Source organism: Schistocerca gregaria, chromosome 2 (genome assembly GCF_023897955.1).
Source record: "Schistocerca gregaria isolate iqSchGreg1 chromosome 2, iqSchGreg1.2, whole genome shotgun sequence".
Lineage (NCBI taxonomy): Eukaryota > Metazoa > Arthropoda > Insecta > Orthoptera > Acrididae > Schistocerca > Schistocerca gregaria.
This window is the reverse complement of record NC_064921.1, coordinates 265,217,066-265,238,646: the sequence shown is the minus strand read 5'-3', so window position 1 is coordinate 265,238,646 and position 21,581 is coordinate 265,217,066. Positions and strand designations below refer to the sequence as shown.

Below are 21,581 nucleotides of genomic sequence, written 5' to 3'. Positions count from 1 at the left end.
AGAATTCAACTGGCAAGATGCATAGAAAAACAGTAGACCTTCTCAAGAAGAGTTATATTCCGACTAAAGTCATTAATGGCCTGCACCAACAGGCTGCAGTTCTCCTAAGACTGTACGCTGTACCGAAGATACATGAAGACGGGCCCCTTCTCCGCCCATCAGTGAGCAACGTTGGAGCCCTTATGCGTGTGTAAACATCTTTCTTCATTATTGGAACCTCTCGTAGGCAAATGCGACCGTCATATCCGCAAAGGACTTCATAGAATGCCTGTAGGTGCTTAAGCAACGATCATCAGATCTCTTTGTTAGCTTTGGTGTTGTATTTTTATTTGTGAAAATACCTCTACAGGTCTCATTAGAGATTATTAGCAGCAAGTTTGAGAAAGACATTGTAGCATTGTTTAATCATGTGGTTACTTCAGTTCATTTCTCATTCAGTAACCAATATTTTGAGCAAGTGGACCGTGTCGCCGTGGGAAGTTCTCTGTCTCCTATGGTGGCCAACTATTTTATGGAAGACTTTGAGGTAAAAGCACCGCAGTAGGCAAATCTCCAACCTTCGTGCTTCTGGCGGTATGCAGTCGATACATTTGTGGTGTGGTCCCACGGAACAGAGACATTACTCTTGTTTCTCCAACATCCGAACTAGCTCCATCCAAACACACAGGAAATGGGGAAAGATGGCACTTACCATTCCTGGGTGTCATGATTAGGAGAAAAGTTGAGTGTAGACTGGGACATAGTGTGTAGCTGCGCGGCGCAGTGCTGAGATTTATTTTAGCTTTTAACCACAGGAGAGACCAGTCCAGTAGCACAGTCATTGCCCTCAGTTCAAACTTTGAAGACCTCTCTGTGGCTCCTGGTAGGAGGCGCTATGAGTGCCGCTTTCCTCCAATTGCGAGCGTCTTTCTGCGCACGTGTATTGCCTGCTCCTGGCCTGGAAAATTTAGATGCCGCCATGCGTTTGTCACCAGTCGTGCCTTGTAGTAGTGCAAAAACAACTACCCAGCACCTGAAGATGACAACCAGTTGTATCGGCGAAAAATCGTGGGATTTGCACAGTATTATCCGACGGCAAACCCGAGAAGATTATTTGCAACAAATGAGTCGGGAAAGCCTGGAAAGTCACAAAAATTGGATTCTTTATTCAAGTGGCTGTATGCGGTGACAGTCATGTTGTTTTCCCCACTGCTGTCTGCGGTATCTCCAGATGCGTCTTCGCTGGTCTTAGGGGACTCAGTTCGAAGCAGGACTCATCACTGAAGACAATTTTACTCTCGGCAATGCGTTTCTAGGCCGAATGTGCCAGAAACTACTGCAAACGGGATCTTTGGTGTACAGAGGTCAATGGTAGTCGGTGCAAGAGACACTATGAGTTCAGCCCTCTTTCTGTGAGCAACGTGTTAATGGCCCTTGCGATCACTGAAACACCAGCTGCACGTCGGATCGACGATAATGATGAAACCTGGGCTCTGAGTGCCTCTCTGAAAATTGCTCGATCCGCTGGTGTCGTTATCTCTCTAGGTCGACCGCTTTATTCATAACGATGTTTGTCTTACATCAGACCCACCACCTTAGTAATTAGTGGGTCCTACAATTTACTACAATGTCACATGCAGCTTAATATACAGTAGGGTTTCCTAATTCTAATGAGCAAGCTGACTACGTTATTTGCTCTACCGGGAGTACAAGTTATTCTTACTATTGTATTGCCACTACACCACTGCAGCGCTAAAGATGTGCCAGCACACGTATAAACCTACTTTCGTGGCCGGGCTCGCCTAGCGAACCCCAGTGGGTATGCCCGTCACACTGGACTGGCCCCAAAAACTGTACTATCGGTGCAGGATCCTGAAATGTTAGTTTCAAAACATCTATTTCTACTAAACTACACCAATGACTATCTTAATAACCTAGTGCGAGACGCACCTCCTTCGTAGTCAGCGACGTGGCGAATTACGACTGTAACGACGGTCGGCCAGTCCACGCCGCGGCAGTATAGGGTGAGTGCGTTGTTAAGTAGCTTGGTAATTTTCTACTTTCACGGATTGCCCCTCAGGTATTCAAAAAATTGGCTCTGGTCACTATGGGACCTAACATCGGAGGCCATCAGTGCCCTAGAACTTAGAACTACTTAAACCTACCTGACCTAAGGACATCACACACATCCGTACCCGAGGCAGGATTTGAAGCTGCGACCGTAGCAGTCGCGCGGTTCCGGACTGAAGCGCCTAGAAATGCTCGACCACCGCGGCCGGCCTCAGGTATTCCCTTAGTATCTTGGTAGAAACCTCGTTCGCCAAGCTTTTAAAGATCTCAAAGTTATTCTGCTGTATTAATAGGTGATGCCGCAAGTGGGCTGCCACATCATCACATGCGGGGCACTCATACAATACATGGTCTGGTGTGCCCTCCTAGGCGCCACAGTCACACGAAGGCACCGCCCGCTTCCCAAACCGACGTAGGTGTGCCGTATACGGTCCATGTCCTGTGAGGAAGTGCAACAGTCTTCTGCTTGATTGAAAATGGTGTTTCAGTAGCTCTGAAATACTTGGTATAAATGGAAATGTCGTGTCTCCCGTCCCGTCAGTCTCCCAAGTCTCCTGCCATAATTCCCTCTCTCGTCGCTTGATCGAAATTTTGTCCCCTACCTGAACCCCCATAATTTCTGCAGTATTTTCAATTTTCTGCCTCTTTACCCAGTACCAGGCTGCCTGCTCCCGTATTTTAATGTCAAGGGGGCAGAAACCCATTATAGCTAGCAGGGTCCCACATGGACTTGTTCTATATGCCAAATTGACGTTGAAACGTCTCTGTGGAGTCGTTTCATAAGACTCTTGTCTCACTGGATTCTGTGCATTCTATTCTGTCCACCTCCTGATTGCGGTTTACTTGATTAACTCTCCCAGGAAGACTGAGCAAACAAACTAAGCCTTATTAAATATTATTTCGTGTTCCTTAGGAAATCGTGACTTGTATTTATTACGTTTCTCCCTTCACCCTACCCTATGTGTACGTGAATGTGACTGAATGAGTGTTTATAAATGTGGTTTCGGGTTTGTTTTGTGGGGAACGCTGAGTTGGTTGTCGTCTGCTAGGAGCAGGTGATGTTTGCTTCTCGTTTGGAGGGTAGCACACGATGAGCAACTTAGGATCCCAGTACCTGGACAGAGAGGTTTACCCCTTTTAGTCTGAGGTTGGTTTGTCTGTCAGGCTGGTGGCGAAATCCCACCGCTCTGGTAGCTTCCATTGCACCAGCAGTTAGGCGAAGCTCGGTGGAAAAAGGACACTCTGCAGCTAGCGGTTTGTGAGTACAGTTCGTAGCTTCTAGAGAAGTTTTCTGCTGATAGGAAGTAGGTTGAATTAGAACTTCCCTATGTTAAATTCATGACATATTTAAGAACTTCAGTTTAACTGAAGCGTGTGTAATTACGTATTTTCGGAAGTGGCATAATTATTGTGTTAAAAATCGGCGATGATGGTGGTTGAAATTAAAAGTGTGGAAGTTGCTTTGTTCTTTTCGGACCGTCGTGAGTATGTAGGTGGAATGATTGAATTATTGTGTTCCACTTCCCTTTTGTGTGTTTTTCCTTCTCAATTGCGCGATTCTACAATATTTTGCGAATTATTTAGTTGAACTTTTTCATTCAGGCACCAGTTATGTGTATTCATAGGACGTGCATCAAATTCAGTAATGAAATAAATGTGCGACGTAGAAGATAAACTGCGCGTCCTTTATCTTTCTAATTGATGCCAGTTTCAAATTAATTTTCTATTCCCTGATTTTTTTATGTACGACATACAAATGCTGTTCATCTTGTTAGTTTCTTTAAAAAGTTGCTTTATTATAATTAAATTCTACATTTAATTAAACTAATAATTTCCAGTTCGATATTTTCTTAATTGTTAGGAAGGGCTTGGGCTGGTGGAGACCCTGGCTTAACCAGAAATTGCGCACTAGGGTTACATCCCCATTATTCTTAGTACATAAAGTATGTCGAGCCTTGGCTAGGATCCGTTTACAGTTCTACATACATACTTTACAACCTCATGAGCATATTCTGCGGCACTCTTCGCACAGACAAGGCGGGCGCTACCCTCATGAGCTTGCGCGCCCAAACTGCGGAGCCGCAACCCACGATCGAGGTGAAGATACTGTTGTGATATAGTTGGATCAGATTGGCCAGAAGGTGAAATCTTTTATCTCCAATTCTAATAAGATTGTTCAGTACCTTCATTAATCTCTGAGTTACGGTCTCAATTTGTGCAGCAAAGTTCCATCTCTCGTCGACGATGACGCCAAGGTATCGGGCCTCTCGACACCGAAGAACTGGTGAGCCGTCGATTCTGTCGGTGGTGTTTCTGACCAGCTGGCCTTTTACATCGACCGCTTGCTTTCTGACGCTGTATTCAGCAATGGATCCGGGAATAGTGACATCGCACCTATTCAAATGTTGAGCGCTTCGCGACTACTCCAGCTGCTTCTCTGAACCAAACTAAGCGTCCTCTCTCAAATGCTGACATCTGAGTATATTGTTCACTTACCTCTTTACTAGTTACTGTCGCAAGTACGTGGAATGAAATTGGCAAAGACTTCATACCGACATGTCTCCGTTTGCTATCCTTGCCAATGAAAATTAAAAAGAAAAAGTATGTTTCTTGCAGGTGCAACAGCGATGTCTTACTATGTGGCTCAAATCCTACTATTCATTCTGTTGGACGCTGCGCTTGTGTCTATGCAGTGGTGAACTCACATCAGGCCCGACGGCACGCGCTAACTGCAGCCGAGTTATCGAGCAGGTGGTCACAATATAAAACAACATCCGCACTGATAAAGGTGACAGATGACGTGAAACTTGCAATGGACAGACAAGAAGCGACTATCATTTGCTTCTTAGATTTCATCAAAGCATTTGATACTGTCGACTTCGACATCGACATCTTACTAGCCAAATTTAGCGGTCTAAATTTCTCACCAAGTGCACTGCAATGGTTTCGCTCATACATGACGTCTCGTCAGCGACGCGTCCTGTCCGGGAATATAAAATCACAATGGCGGCAGGTAGTGTCAGGCGTTCCCCAAGGCTCAGTATTAGGTCCTATACTCTTCTCTCTGTATGTCAATGATGTGTCATCGGCTCTGACCTATTGCAAATATCGTATGTATGCTGATGACCTTCAGTTGCATCTAAGTGCGAAACCAAGCAAACTTAAGAAAGCTATTGAAAATTTCAATACTGACCTCGATGCATTATCAAAATGGGCACAGGACATAGGACTAAAACTAACCCATCTAAAACCGAAGCGGTACTTGTTGGTCACTCTAAGCTCATTAGCCCAAAACATCGGGAATCCGTACCATCTCTTATCCTAAATGGAACAAATATTAACTTCTCTCCCTCAGCAAGGAGTTTGGGAGTAATAATAGACTGATATCTAAATTGGAGAGAGCACGTAACTGCAGCGTGCAAAAAAGCATCAGCATCGCTTCATGTCCTACAAAAATATAAAAAACTCTTCCCCTTCGATCTGAAAAAGAAATTAGTACAAACGCTTATACTCCCATTCATTGACTACAGCGATATTATCCTACAAGGCCTCTCTCAGGAAAATTCGCGACGTGTGGGACTGGTCATGAATGCCTGCGTCCGATATATCTGTGACGTTCGACTTTTTGATAACAGTTCACCAGCATATGCAAAATTGTCCCGGCTGCGTCCAGACAAACGCAGAGATTTCCATACACTCTGTCTCATCTACTGCCTTATAAATGTACACTGTCCCTCATATCTCTCCTCGTCCTTAAGGCTTATGTGAGAACAACATGACAGAAACACACGTTCCCATCATTATAAAATCCTCTCAGTTCCACTGCATCGCTCAGTCACCTTCTCCAAGTCCTTTACAGTAGCGGGAACCCGACTCTGTAATAACCTCCCTCGTTATGTTAGAGAACTTAAAAACATATCCAGCTTCAAAAAACAGTAAATGACGTATCTACTTAAGCAACAGTAATGCCTTCTTCTGTACATGAATGCACTTCACCTCATTACTTCCCTCTTTCCCCCCTCCTTAAATCTCTCTTCCCCAAAACTCAATATACTAGTAAACATCTACGTTACACACCAAGGTATCAATGTACATCTGCACAAATGTTCATTTCTATTGCCAATTTTTCTCATGTTCATCATTATTATTGGATTTTTTTACTATTATTATTATTGCTTTTATCATAATTTGTATTTATAGCACCTGTTGTAAAAATACTGCCAGCATTTACTTTATTTGGTCTTAGTCATTACTCTTTCTTCATATTGACACTAAAGTAATCTAATTTTCTTATTTAAACTACTGTCATGATGTAACTCTGATGTGCGAAATGTGTGGCACACTGGTCCGATGTAAGGGAGGGCCTGATGGCCCTAATCTGATCAGGTTAAATAAATAAATAAATAAACTGTTAGAAGATGATCATGTGGTGGGCCGCACCGAACAGGTCAGAAGACACGATGTAAGACGTGTATATTTCTATTGTCTATTGTCAAACCACAATTTATGAAATATGTTTATATTTTATTAACAGGATTAAGTAGGAATAATTAATATTTGTCATGTTGGAAATTCTTGTGGTAGCAGGGAATGTCTGCACCAAAGTATTGTTGGCAAAAGAGACCGCAAATTAATGTAATTCTAAAAAGGGCGGGAGAGACCGCGTATGGATACGTTTAAAGAAAAGAATGGGAAAGACCGCGCAATGATACATTTTGTAATGGTGGCAGGGATTGTCTGCACAAGAAAGCATTGTTGGCGGGAGAGACCGCACTTTAGCGTTCGTAGGAAGTCAGTAGTAAGCGAGATGTGAAGCGAGTCGGTAGAAGTAGTAAGCGAGATGTGAAGCGAGTTGGTAGCAGGTCTGAAGCGAGAGGTTGAGAGGAGCGGTTTGCCTTCCAGCCACCAGCTACGACTCACAAGAGATAATAAACGGATGTACAGAGACATCAATTAACTATTATCATAAGAGGAGCTAATACTATTGAATTATTATCTTTGCGAAACTCTAGACTACTGAAGGTATGTTTTCGCAATGCTAGTTGTAAGATTATTGTAAAAAGTAAGTCCCATTTGAACGTTTGTAAAATCATTTCATTACCAACAGTAAATATTTGAAGCGTTTTCAGAATATAATTAATTTTTGCCAGCAATGTTGCATTACTGATCATAGTCCATCCCAAAAACCATCAACATAAAACGTTGCAAAAATTTTATTGTTGTCAAGAAAAAGTGTAACTATGAATTACGTAACTTCAGTCAAATTAATTAAGGAATAACATCAGCTTTGCTATTAAAGAATAACGTCAGCTTTGGTAATAAATAGAGACACTTATTATGACAGCCCACTAGCAGTTAATAGAGAATAGTAAACCAGAGTAAGTATATTCATGTCGCGGTTCGATGTAGCAGTGAGGTGGCGATCTAGTGACAGTAAAAAAGGTAAGAAACAGTTTTGGGTTATAGCAGATAACGACTGAGGGCCACGACGGCAACACATTTTATGTTTCGTCGAAATAATCAGAAAATCACTTTTAATAAGCAGCCATTAAATTTGTATGCGAAGATTGAGAAAAAGAATAAATTTCAAAGGGAATATTTCATTTGTTATTAAATGATGACTAACTGAAACCCTCAGCTGGCGACAGGTGTTGTTGATATACCTCGATCTGGACAGCTGAAAATGTGTGCGCCGAGCGGGACACGAGCCGGAGCTCTCCTGCTTACATGGCAGACGCTCTACCCATCTTTTTTTTTTTTTTTTTTAAATCTCATTTTGTTCGCTTTTGTTCGTTGCATCTGCTTGGGGCGGACGTCGTAAGACATCCATTTATGTTCGTTTTTGATCGATTGACTCAGTTTTTTTTATTACAGAGGGCGCGTAACCCTCTGACCGAACACGCTGAGATACCGTGCCGGCTGATCCATCTGAGCCACCGAGGACACAGATGAATAGCGCGACTGCAAGGACAGTTGGGAATGTGAGTCTCACGGCAAGCGTGCAAGGGCTAAGTCCCTGCAGTCGCGCTATTCATCTGTGTCCTCGGTGGCTCAGATGGATAAGGAAATAGGAATTTGATATAAAAAAGGGTTCGATCCTTGTTAGGGGCCTATTTTTTCTTTGTTTCCTAATTTCATTCTGACGTTTCACACTGTAATATACACCGTTTCTTAGGTCACATGTTTCCTAATTTTACAACATTCTGTAACGCTGAACATAGCAAATACGTGGTTAGACAAATAAGAAATAGACAGCTGAAACGTATGTCCTGTCTTAGGTCAGAATAACTACAAAAACAATGTTAATTTCGAGATGCTAAAGATGATAGCACAATAACACAACATCTACTTATCATTTACACTACATAAAAAAAGGCGGTTCTAGGCGGGAAAAAAAGGTGCATTGCTACTGTGATGGAGGTACTGTGTTCGAATCCTGCTAAAAAAAAAAAAATAGTGGCTAGAATGCTGATTCTGGATTATGGGGTCCCGGGTCTTGATGTTCGTGTTCTCATCATTATTATCATCATACGTGATAGTGGCTTAATTGGACTGTGTAAAATTTGGGACTTCGTACGGGCGCTTATGACTGCAGCGCCCCATAAACCAAACATCATCATCGTCACTGCTTTATTTCCCCTTAACTGAGTTTTTCCCTAATGGCCACCTTAAATTCAGCCAGCATCACATTCGTTAGAAAGAATACAAATGCAGCATATTGTCTTCACATAATGATGGTCGAACGAATATTTTCCCAGCCCATAATAGTGTGATGTTGTATTAAGTACTTTGCAAGACCGTCAAACTATAAAAAAACAAAAAACAAAAAGAAAAAAACAAAAAAAAGATGGATAACGCGTCTGCCATGTAAGCAGGAGAGCTCGGGGTCGTGTCGCGGTCGGGGCACACATTTTCAGCTGTGCACATCGAGGTATACCAAAACAACACCTGTCGGCAGCTGAGGGTTTCAGTTAGTCATCAGTTATTCCAGGGAAAAGCTGCACGGTCATAAACAGTATTCTGTTCTTTCGAGAACAGTTACTGTCTTCATATATATCATTTGTTATTATTAAGCAAGAGATAGAAATCCTGAGGGAAGGTTTCATAGGTTATTGTAAAAGGGAAGGTTATCACTAACAAAAGAGGTATACAGGAGACGGTTGCTGCGTAATAACAAAAGAGGTATAGAGGAGACGGGAAGGTTTCAACGATGTCTAACAGGGGAACCTCCGCATCGCACCCCCCCTCAGATTTAGTTATAAGTTGGCACAGTGGATAGGCCTTGAAAAACTGACCACAGATCAATCGAGAAAAAAGGAAGAAGTTGTGTGGAACTATGAATAAAATAAGCAAAATATACAAACTGAATAGTACATGTAGAAGATAGGCAACATCAAGGAGAATGTGAGCTCAGGAGTGCCATGGTCCTGTGGGTAGGGTGAGCAGCTGCGAAACGAGAGGTCCTTGGTTCGAGTCTTCCCTCGAGTGAAAAGTTTATTGTCGCAAAGTTATGATCTGTCCGTTCGTTCATTGACGTCTCTGTTCACTGTAATAAGTTTAGTGTCTGTCTTTTGCGACCGCACCGCAAAACAGTGCGATTAGTAGACGAAAGGACGTGCCTCTCCAATGAGAACCGAAAACATTTGATCGCAAGGTCATAGGCCAACCGATTCCTCCACAGGAAAGCACGTCTGATATATTCTATACGACACTGGTGACGGCATGTGCGTCACATGACAGGAACATGTTGTCGAACCACCTAACTTGTACACTTGGCGAATGGGTAAAAAGATCCTTCTACCTTGCCCGATTTAGGTTTTCTTCTGGATATGATAATTACTCCCAAAAAAGTGATGAAAACATAAGAGTTTGTCCCATAAACTGCAACAAATGAATGGAACAGTTTCACAGTCGCACAGTATTCCCTGTGCTCTGCCGCCGAATTGCTCAACATGTGGGGCGTGAGGTCTCCACAGTACATCGATGTTGTCGCCAGTGGTCGGCGGAAGGTGCACGTGCCCGTCGACCAGGGACCGGACCGCAGCGACGCACGGATGCACGCCAAGACCGTAGGATCCTACGCAGTGCTGTAGGGGACCGCACCGCCACTTCCCAGCAAATTAGGGACACTGTTGCTCCTGGGGTATCAGCGAGGACCATTCGCAACCGTTTCCATGAAGCTGGGCTACGGTCCCGCACACCGTTAGGCCGTCTTCCGCTCACGCCCCAACATCGTGCAGCCCGCCTCCAATGGTGTCGCGACAGGCGTGAATGGAGGGACGAATGGAGACGTGTCGTCTTCAGCGATGAGAGTCGCTTCTGCCTTGGTGCCAATGATGGTCGTATGCGTGTTTGGCGCCGGGCAGGTGAGCGCCACAATCAGGGCTGCATACGACCGAGGCACACAGGGCCAACACCCGGCATCATGGTGTGGGGAGCGATCTCCTACACTGGCCGTACACCTCTGGTGATCGTCGAGGGGACACTGAATAGTGCACAGTACATCCAAACCGTCATCGAACCCATCGTTCTACCATTCCTAGACCGGCAAGGGAACTTGCTGTTCCAACAGGACAATGCACGTCCGCATGTATCCCGTGCCACCCAACGTGCTCTAGAAGGCCAGCAAGATCTCCGGATCTGTCCCCCATTGAGCATGTTTGGGACTGGATGAGGCGTCGTCTCACGCGGTCTGCACGTCCAGCACGAACGCTGGTCCAACTGAGGCGCCAGGTGGAAATGGCATGGCAAGCCGTTCCACAGGACTACATCCAGAATCTCTATGATCGTCTCCATGGGAGAATAGCAGCCTGCATTGCTGCGAAAGGTGGATATATACTGTACTAGTGCCGACATTTTGCATGCTCTGTTGCCTGTGTCTATGTGCCTGTGGTTCTGTCAGTGTGATCATGTGATGTATCTGACCCCAGGAATGTGTCAATAAAGTTTCCCCTTCCTGGGACAATGAATTCACGGTGTTCTTATTTCAATTTCCAGGAGTGTTTGATTTAACGTTTTCAAATTTTTCTGTGTATAGACCGTCAAATCCTGTATATGTCGAAGCAAATCTGAACATGTCCTGGAATTTTGGAGAGCGACGTTGATTATATAAAAAATTAAAGATTTCAGTCCAGAGAAGTCTCGTTCCGCAGCTGCTCACGCTAACCAGCGGATCACGGCGCTCCTGAGCACACACCATCCTTGGTGTTGCCTATCTTCCGCCTGGACTACTCAGTTTGTATATTTTTCTTATTTTTTTCGTAGTTCCACACAACTTCTTCCTGTTTTCTCGATTGATCAGTGTTCAGTTCTTCAAGGCCTATCCACTGCGCCAACTTATAACTAAATCTGAGGGGGGTAAGATGTAGAGGTTCCCTGGTGAGGTAGGTGCAGAGAGCGGCGGCTGACCTGTGGTGAGGTCCCTGGAGAAGGCGGGCGCGCTGTTAACGGAGGAGCAGTTCCAGCGACGGTCGGCGAACAGCGCCTGGCAGGTGGCGGCGGCGAGCGCGGCGGCGCGCGCCACGTGCGGCATCGCCTCGCCGTCCGCCGACCGGCACAGCCGCGCCTGCCGCCGCGCCAGCCCCAGCGAGGCCCGTGCGCGCCGGCACGCGCCGCTCACCGACCACGCGCCCGCCGGCGCCCGCCCCAGCGCCCTGTCAACATGGAATGCACCAGTTCACGGCAGCTGCTTCCTACGTCCATGATGTCTGCTTTATGGGCACTGGGCCTTGGTCCAAGGCGTAATCCTCTGTCTAACGTTTCGTCGTCCAGCGCTGCAAACATCATCAGAGCCAATAACGACTTACAGACCAGATGTAGACTTTAAGGCTAAGGGAAAATTGAGATGCGTATAGCACGTGTGATACAACACAACACGTTCCGCCCGCACCTCGCTGGTCCAGCGCATATTGAAACGCATACATATATGGCCATTACAATTGCTACACCAAGAAGAAATGCAGATGATAAACGGGTATTCATTGCACAAATATATTATACTAGAATTGACATGTGATTACATTTTCACGCGGTTTGCGTGCATAGATCCTGAGAAATACTATCCAGAACAACCACCTCTGGCAGTAGTAACGGCCTTGATGCGCCTCTGTATCGAGTAAAACAGAGCTTCGATGGCGTGTACAGGTACAGCTCCCCGTACAGCTTCAACACGATACCACAGTTCATCGAGAGTAGTGACTAGCGTATTGTGACGAGACAGTTGATCGGCCACCATTGACCAGACGTTTTCAATTGGTGAGAGATCTGCAGAATGTGCTGGCCAGAGCAGCAGTCTGTATCCAGAAAGGCCCGTACAGGACCTGTAACGTGCGGTCGTGCATTGTCCTGCTGAAACGTAGGGTTTCGCAAGGATCGAATGAAGGGTAGAGCCACGGGTCGTAACACATCTGAAATGTAACGTCCACTGTTTAAAGTGCCGTCAATGTGAACAAGAGGTGCCCCAGACGTGTAACCAATGGCACCCCATACCATCACGCCGGGTCACACGCCAGTATGCTGATGACGAATACACGCTTCCAATGTGCGTTCACCGCGATGTCTCCAAACACGGATACGACCGTCATGATGCTGTTAAACGGAACCTGGATTCATTCGAAAAAAAAATGACGTTTTGCCATTCGTGCACTCAGGTTCGTCGTTGAGTACACCATCGCAGGCGCTCCTGTCTGTGATGCAGCGTCAAGGGTAACCGCAGCCAGGGTCTCTGAGCTGATAGTCGATGCTGCTGCAAATGCCGTCGAACTGTTCGTGCAGACGGTTGTTCTCTTGCAAACGTCCCCATCTGTTGGCTGCGGAATCGAGACGTGGCTGCACGATCCGTTACAGCCATGCGGATAAGATGCCTGTCATCTCGACTGCTACTGATACGAGGCCGTTGGGATCGAGCACGGCGTTCCGTATTACCCTCCTGAACCCACCGATTCCATATTCTGCTAACAGTCATTGGATCTCGACCAACGCGAGCAGCAATGTCGCGATACGATAAACTGCAATCGCGATAGGCTACAATCGGAAACGTGATGGTACGCATTTCTCCTCCTTACACGAGGCATCACAATAACGTTTCACCAGTCAACGCCGGTCAACTGCTTTTTGTGTATGAGAAATCGGTCGGAAACTTTTCTCATATCAGCACGTTGTAGGAGTCGCCACCGGCGCCAACCTTGTATGAATGCTCTGAAAAGCTAATAATATGCATATCACAGCGTTGGTTAAATTTCGCATCTATAGCACATCCTCGTGGGGTAGCAATTTTAATGGCCAGTTGTGTACTTTGCACGCGCCTGTTGGTGGCACACTGCACTGACAGAATCGAAGCACGTCCGCCCTGTAATCTTCCTCAAACGATTTTACAGGTACTATTGAATACAAATATTTGATTTTTGTGTTGCCTGTAGCGTCATACGTCAGCTTCGTGGCGAAGTGGCCACCATCTCGCTAATGGTCATACTTATTTTGAGATAAGTAAGGCACTGCGCAAAATTTGAAAATTTGCAACGGGATATAGAGGTTGATATGATTTTGCGTTTGGTGCGTATTAGATCACGTGTTGCTGCGAATGAAATTTAGCTAACATATTGAATTTTTCTTTAGGTTTGGGAGGAGGTTGAAAGGTCTCTGTTGGATACCTTTCATGTTAATTTCTTAAATCTGTTTTCATTTACGGAATAAATTCCTCTTCTAAATTTTCTGTGGTGTTTCTGACTATCTGGGAGGAGACCGAGCAGTGAAACGTGTTGGTTTTACACATAAACAAGAACGATCTGTCACACTACTACACTTTAAAACACAGTTTATATGTAATTCATGTCACACAGTCTCACACGGAACCTACATCCGCTTTCTTTTACATACTGTATATGATAAGATACTGTCATCCCCCTTCCCTTCTGTGTGAGAGGATGAATGAGCAAATGTATTTCTAGTTGCATGCGGGATGGTAGCAGAGAAGCCAGTCTGCTAGAGGACAGTAGGACCAACGTCGGAACAGGTAGCTACGCTTTCTAGAAGCAGAGAGGTTTTCCATTCTTAGTATTTTCCTGTCCGCCCCCTGTCATGTTGGTATAGGGAGCTGCCTCTCTGGTCACTTCCGTTTGTATTTGGGAAGCACGCTCGGTAGGAGCGCAGGTCAGTCTGTCCGTGTCGAGCGTCTGAAGTGGTAAGATCTCTGGCTAAGCGCGTGTCTGCTAAGTCCGTGCACGCATCTCGTGGTCGTGCGGTAGCGTTCTCGCTTCCCACGCCCGGATGCCCGGGTTCGATCCCCGGCGGGATCAGGGATTTTCTCTGCCTCGTGATGGCTGGGTGTTGTGTGATGTCCTTAGGTTAGTTAGGTTCATTAGTTCTAAGTTCTAGGGGACTAATGACCATAGATGTTAAGTCCCATAGTGCTCAGAGCCATTTGAACCATTTTTTTGCTAAGTCCGTAGGACAATGGATTTCTTAAGTTCAGCCTAACTGAAAATTTAATCATCTTTATTTCAGGTTTAGCTCTAAAATATCTAATGCTATCTTAAATTGGAACGCAGTGTATTTCGAGTGTGAAGTTCAGAATATCTTCCAGTAGTTGCTTTGTCACTACTTTGCGAGTAAAATGGAACCACGTGTTGATCAGTAACTCTAACTAAGATCATCAATCTTAAATGCGAATGTGCGTGAGATTATAACATCTCCTCTTGACAATATTTTTCAATATAGCAACTTTTCTTTATGTTCAGCACACATGGGGTGTACTTTGTGAGACCAGTACCACGTGCTTATACAATTGTTTGACCCACCAGGTTAATAGTAAGACGATAGTAACCAGTTCGAGGTTTTTCTTTTGTAAATTGCTTTTCGATCTAATTTATTTTAATTATCAAAGTTATTGTGATGTTACACTCTTTGTGAAAAACCAAGTTGACCACGTGAAGGATATGATGTAATCATCAAAGTAGCCCTCAGCCATTCTTTTCGGGAAGATTTCACAGAGAGTTAGTATGAATGTAGTATACCAGTGTGTGGTTATTACATGACGGACAGGATTGCGCTACGAACGTAACTTTTTTGGGTGAAAATTGAATCGGTTGGTTGTGGTTAATTTCCTCTTGCATATGTTTCAACGTTCTTCGTGTTATTTTATGAATGCAGTGTTGTATGCAGTCTCCCAATCACCGGTTGTCGTATGACTATTAAAAGATTATAATTAATGTTAGTCTGGTTGGGAATTTGGTAAGCTAGACTGGATACATGGTGAAACAGTTGCTCAGTAATGCAAGGTTAACTTCCCCAGACAGCTCACAGCTTTTAACCCGCTTTTATTGTCTTGAATAGCAGCACCGCTTACACCTCAAATTAATGCAACAACATTACAAGGTCTCTATCTGTCTCCGATCTCGACAAAATGGCTCGTGCGTACTGTGTTCATTCCCGATCACGTGCGTGCGAGAATGAAATATTCATAACATTCCTCATATCTCCTAAACCGGTCGAGTTATCGAAACGAGATTTTGGCATATGATAGCACACAAAGAGGAGAGTTTTTTGCCAAATCATTAAAAATGGTTCTAATGGCCCTGAGCACTATGGGACTTAACATCTAAGGTCATCAGTCCCTTAGAACTACTTAAACCTAACTAACCTAAGGACATCACACACGTCCATGCCTGAGGCAGGAATCGAACCTGCGAACGTAGCAGTCGCGTGGTTCCAGACTGGAGCGCCTAGAGTTGCTCCGCCACACCGGCCGGCTCTAATCGTTACCACACGGTACTTTCTCATCTATAGCGATGTAGCAGAAGGTAGATTTTTTAATTTTTTTTTCATTCCAGTATTTAAGAGTCATCGACAGCTAGTGAGAAAAGAACTTCCTAATATGAAAATAAACATGAAATTTCTCATGTTACTGAAAACCAACGCAACGAGATTTTTCCATAAGCTATTGGACTTTCTGGTCGCCAGTAGCTAGTTTAATGAGACGCTCTGTTTGAGGACTCTGTCGCAACAGCTGCTGCAAGGCGAGTTTGTGCAAATTATACTGTGTTTTGGCAGAGGAAGCTCTATTAAACCCGTCAACTAGAAAAATGTACCAGTTACTCGTAAATGATGGTAATTCTTCGAATGAGAAAAGATTAACAATTCACACAAAAACAAATCGCCGGTTCTGTTGCAATTTTGGCGGAATCTCCGTGTCCCATCGTATTTTTAATACTGAACTATTGGGATGGTAACATGCCGAAGAATTTTCTTCATGTCCTTCATCTGAGCATTGTGAAAATAATGATTAGTGTGCCCTTCAGGCGCTGCCATGCCAGATGCTGGTTACTTACGTCTTGCTGAACCGGCAGTGTGTGATTCGCAAATGAAATACTTATTATCGAGAAAAGTAAACAATTGATCCAGCACACAAGACGATCGTCAGTGTACTGCCAGAACCTGGGAATAATGCAACCGACAGGAATGTGGAAGCTAGCCAGGTGTGCCTCGTGATGTGAAGAGTTCACGTCGTTGGAAAAAAACATTGTCATGAATGTAGACCAACGTTTGTCAACAATATATTTCAGCTAATTAAATTTGTCGTATCACTAGACTCTTTCAGGATACTCACACTTTCGGAATAATATAGACCACATCCTTCATTTGTGTAGCCTGTTGTGTAATTCGTTCATTGATACTGCGTATGCAGCCACCGAAATGATTTTTCTCGTCGCTGCGCGTCAATTAAAACATTTTTATTCACGGGGTTTCTCAACTTAGCTTGCAGTGAAAATGTGATGTCTGCGTGCAGGTAGTGTATCTCTGTTATTACATCCATATTCAAGAAATCAGATTGCGCTTCTATATAAGGGAAGGCAAAATAATAGGAACAGTGATTGTAATGGGATAGTTGTGTCTGACAGTCAACAACTCAAGTAAGGCACGTGCCGCGCTGGACTGTGCATGTTCAGTACGAACTAGGCATCAGTGCAAGTTGTTTACGACTAGTGCATACTTCGTCTTTGCTTTCAGAGGTCGAGGTCGATGTGCAATGAATGACCTAACAGAGTTCTAAAGAGGGTAGACTGTGGGGGCCCGATTAGCTGGAGCATCAGTAACAAGACAGCCAACTTATTGAATGTTTCAAGAGCAACTGTTTCAACATTCATGACAGCCTACACAAAACGTGGAAAGATATCATCGTGTAGACGTAATATTGGGCGCAAATCAAAAATAAATGACAGAATCGTCGTATGCCAACACGAATTGAGTCAAAACAACACAAAACTACGGCAGCTAAAGTGACTGCAGAGCTCAGTAGCCATCTTTGAGGCCCCGTATCTATCGACACCGTCCGCCGAGAACTCCATAAAGCTAATATTCATGGACGAGATGCTATAGCGGAACCATGGTGTCAGGAGCATAAATCCGGGACGGCTGATCAGTGGAAACACGTCATATGGTCCGGCGAATCGACGTTTGCGTTATTTCCAACATCGGGCCGGGTTTACGACTGGAGAACATTAAAAAAAACCTTCAATCCTGAGTGCCTGATTCCAATGGTTAAGCATGGAGGTGGAATTGTGATGGTGTGGGCAGCCATATCAAGGAATTCTGCTGGTCCCATCATTACTCTCAAAGGTCGTGTTACACCCAACGATAATATGAACATTTTAGGTGATCAGGTGCACCTCATGAATCAAATGATGTCATATTTCAGGATGATAATGCGCCCATTCACATAGCCAGGACAGTACAATTGTGGTACGAGGAAAATTCCACTGAACTCCAGCGTCTTCTTTGGCCAGCGCAGTGCCCGGACTTGAACATTATTGAACACCTGTGGGCGTATTGGAGCGCAGACTCCGAAGCAGATACCCGCCTCCCTTGTCACTGCAGGAGCTAGAAGAGGTTCCGGTCGAACAGTGGCATAACATCCCTCTGGAGACTATACAATCATTGTATACCAGTATTCCAAGAAGTAGCCGTATTACGGGCAAATAAGGTCCAACCCCTTACTAACAAACCATTCCCAAGTAAATACAGGTGTTGACATTATTATATTGGACGCATTTTAACACGAATTCAAACGGGATAGCCGGCCGTTGTGACCGAGCGGTTCTAGGCGCTTCAGTTCGGAACCGCGCTGCTGCTATGGTCACAGGTTCGAATCCTGCCTCGGGCATGGATTTGTGTGATGTCCTTAGGTTACTTAGGTTTAAGTAGTTCTAAGCCTAGGGGACTGATGACCACAGATCTTAAGTCCCATAGTGCTCAGAGCCATTTGAAAAAAGGGGATACATTTACGGAAATTCCTGTTTTTCGAATTTTTGTGACACATTGTACAGATGCGCCAGCGTAGTAGGCAGCACGTAAAAAGACCTTGTTCCACTGCATAACATTTAAAATTTTCTGCCTTGCTTCTTGATCATATGATTTTATTTACTTTGTTACTTCCTGCTTCACTACTCTCATGAAGAATCGTCTGTCCCATCTTGCGATCTGAAAACACTGTGGAGGCCAAAGATCTAATCCAAGTGGATAATAGCTCACCAGTCACTGAACTGTGCTCAGCTCTTGGCAAAAGAAAACCAATAATGAAACAAAACAAGAAAACTGCAAAGGAATAAATAACTAAAAAATATTGTGTGTTACTGAAAAAAGATGGAATATGACGAAAAACGAAACACTGCTCAGAGACAATAAAATTACTATACAGCAAGGGTATAATTTTCGGATGGCTAGTACAATCACTGTCCATATGTGCGGTGCCGAATGGAGCATATGGGAGGACTGCTCCCCATCTCACCCCTGCAGCAGTGTTCGCGTGGCGCGTGGCGCGAGAAACTGTGCCACAACCACAACGCCGTGCAACCTGGCGCATGTGCGTATCGCGCCCCATTGCTTTGCATCCCAAATTGTGCGGTCCCACTTGGAACTGTTAAAAGTTAGACAACAGCGCGCTGCGCTGCGTCGTGCCACACGCGCTTTACGCGTCTCAATTTGCGCCTAGCAACAAGCTCAGCAAACCAAACTGTTCATATGACGTATACAAGCAACGGTCATTCGCTACACCTTAACCACCGCCTATGGTTGCAGAGTCGCGCTGACGTATTGCTATGGGGCCTGTAGTGCGGAAGAATCGGCGCTGATTGTTGTAGTTAGAATCAAGGCCCAAAACTTGTCTAATTTCAAACCATTTTCTTTTGTGTAAAAATTGTTTTATCTTTTGTATTTCTATAACCACTCTGTACATCCTAGTGTAATAATTATGAGATCTTGCTAAAACTACAGTGTCAGAGAAAGGAAGGTGGTGGTTTCCCAGTCCTAGTGCATGATCCGCTACCACTGATTTATTCTTCTTGCTCAGGCGACAATCACTCTTGTTTTCCTTAAGGAGGGTGTTAATGCTTCTTTTTGTACTTCTAAGTTACTCACTTAGAAAAACTCAAGTTTGGAAGCAAACGAATCAAGTTCATGACGTAGTTTGCATATTTACAATCAGTAATATATTCTGAAATAATTTCCTGTGGTAACTCAGATTGCACAAAAGCAACCAGTAGCAATAATATGTGGTGTTCACCCACGGACATCATGCAGGTATTTCTACCAGGAGATAGACATTTTAACTGCGCCGTCGCAATACATATGATGATATTCGATAATGAAATTCATCACAAATAATCCATCACAATTTGAGAATAACAGTGATGACCATACGTACAACAGTAGAGGGAAAATGACCTTTATTGCCCATTATTGAAGCCCTCAGTGGCTCAGAAAGACTTTCAATATGCAGCAGCAAAAATCTTTTATCACCTACCCAATAACATAAAATGTCTGACAGTTGACAATGCAGTCATTTCTCCAGGACAACCTCTTCTATTCCACTGGTGAATTTCTACTTAAAAACTGGTAGCCAAAAAAACACACACAAAAAAGCAGCATCTTAAGTGTAGTTGCGTGAGTAGGACTAAAATAGTAAAGTGTTCATTAACCACACTAATCATGTGTACACATCCCGCACACTGATTCGTTCCACATTATTTCGTTAAAAGAATCGTTCAAATGACCTATAGAATGTGTAGCTAACTAACCAACCACAAGTAGAAGGGATTTTATACACTCCTGTTATGCCTCTTTAGGCGGCCGTAGCTCCTATGCAGATCAAATATACGCGCAAATTTCTTATTGGTTTAACACTGTATCGATGTGGTGTTTTCTGAATACTTTACGAAGCGATCCGTGTCTGTTTTGACAAATGGAAGCCAATGTTTCCTTATAGTTGGTTCTTTTTCGTTATAAATAGGACACTAAATCTTAAAAGGTCTAGAGTTTCTAATGAAAAAGAACAAACTAATCGGAAAGTTTTCCATTCATTTGTAAAAACTGTCACGGGTAACATCAGCAAAGAACTCAGAAAATTCGGTATCGATACAGTGTTTAAACCAACAAAAAAGGTGCGAGAATATATGAACACTTCAGAAGACCTAAGCCCGCCGCTTACCGCAGTAGAAGTATATAAAATCCCATGCAGGTGCCTCCAGTTATATAGCAACTACAAAAATAAGTATTAACACTCGCCTCAAGGAACACAAGGACAACTGTCGCCTGGGTAAAACGGATAAAACACTTCAAAAATGGCTCTGAGCACTATGGGACTCAACTTCTGAGGTCATTATTCCCCTAGAACTTAGAACTATTTAAACCTAACTAACCTAAGGGCATCACACACATCCATGCCCGAGGCAGGATTCGAACCTGCGACCGTAGCGGTCTCGCGGTTCCAGACTGCAGCGCCTAGAACCGCACGGCCACTTCGACCGGCGATAAAACAATGGAGCATGCTCCGGGACCGGAGCCAAAGAAATACAAAATCACAAAACCAGTTTCAAAAAAAAAAAAAAAAAGAAGTAGGGTTGAAATTAGACAGCGTGTAGGCCTCAGTGCTACATAAAACAAGCGGCACCAACCAACTCTTCTCCACTATAAGCTCCAAAGCGTAAGTCAGGACGACTTTGCGATTTCAGAGAGCACTCTGATGATGTCACGAACCGACCATTGCGTGGGTATATATAAACAGTTCGGCTTGCTGAGTTTGTTTCGGTAACACCATTCTGAGTCTTTAAACCCTCTTATTGTGTTTCCAGCATTGGATGGTGAAACGTTAGACAGAGAATTATGCCTTGGACCACCGCCTAATGCCTATAACACAAATATCAGTAACATCACACACTTAACACGCAGTGACCACTAACTGACAAATGCTGCAAAACAATGAGAGCACGTAGTTTGGAAGTTCGTTGTTAACATTAGCAACTTTTACCATCTAATCTGCAACTTTCGCTATTAAATCACTTCGCTAACGCAGGTCTTCAGCAAACATAGAATTCTGTAGCCAGTACGCGAAAGTGAACACTGTAGTATATCTCTGGGCAGTCTGTAAGGTGTTCAGGAAGTAGTCTTTCAGTTTCGGCTGAGCTGACCAGTGGGTTGCAGCCCCCCTCGTGGCATTCTGGGTTACGACTTGGAAGTAGCATTTAGGTGTTCGGCCGAACGCT

The 21,581-nt window shown here is 44.2% G+C and overlaps 1 protein-coding gene across 2 annotated transcripts in view; it reads right to left on the bottom strand.

Moving 5' to 3' along the window:
* LOC126336842 (protein Wnt-4-like) overlaps positions 1-21,581 on the bottom strand; it is a 608,644-nt gene that overhangs the window by 202,898 nt on the left and 384,165 nt on the right. For both annotated transcript variants that reach the window (XM_050000923.1, XM_050000924.1), the window contains exon 3: positions 11,458-11,702. In XM_050000923.1, the coding sequence (XP_049856880.1) occupies positions 11,458-11,702 (245 nt within the window). The remainder of the gene's footprint in view (positions 1-11,457; positions 11,703-21,581) is intronic.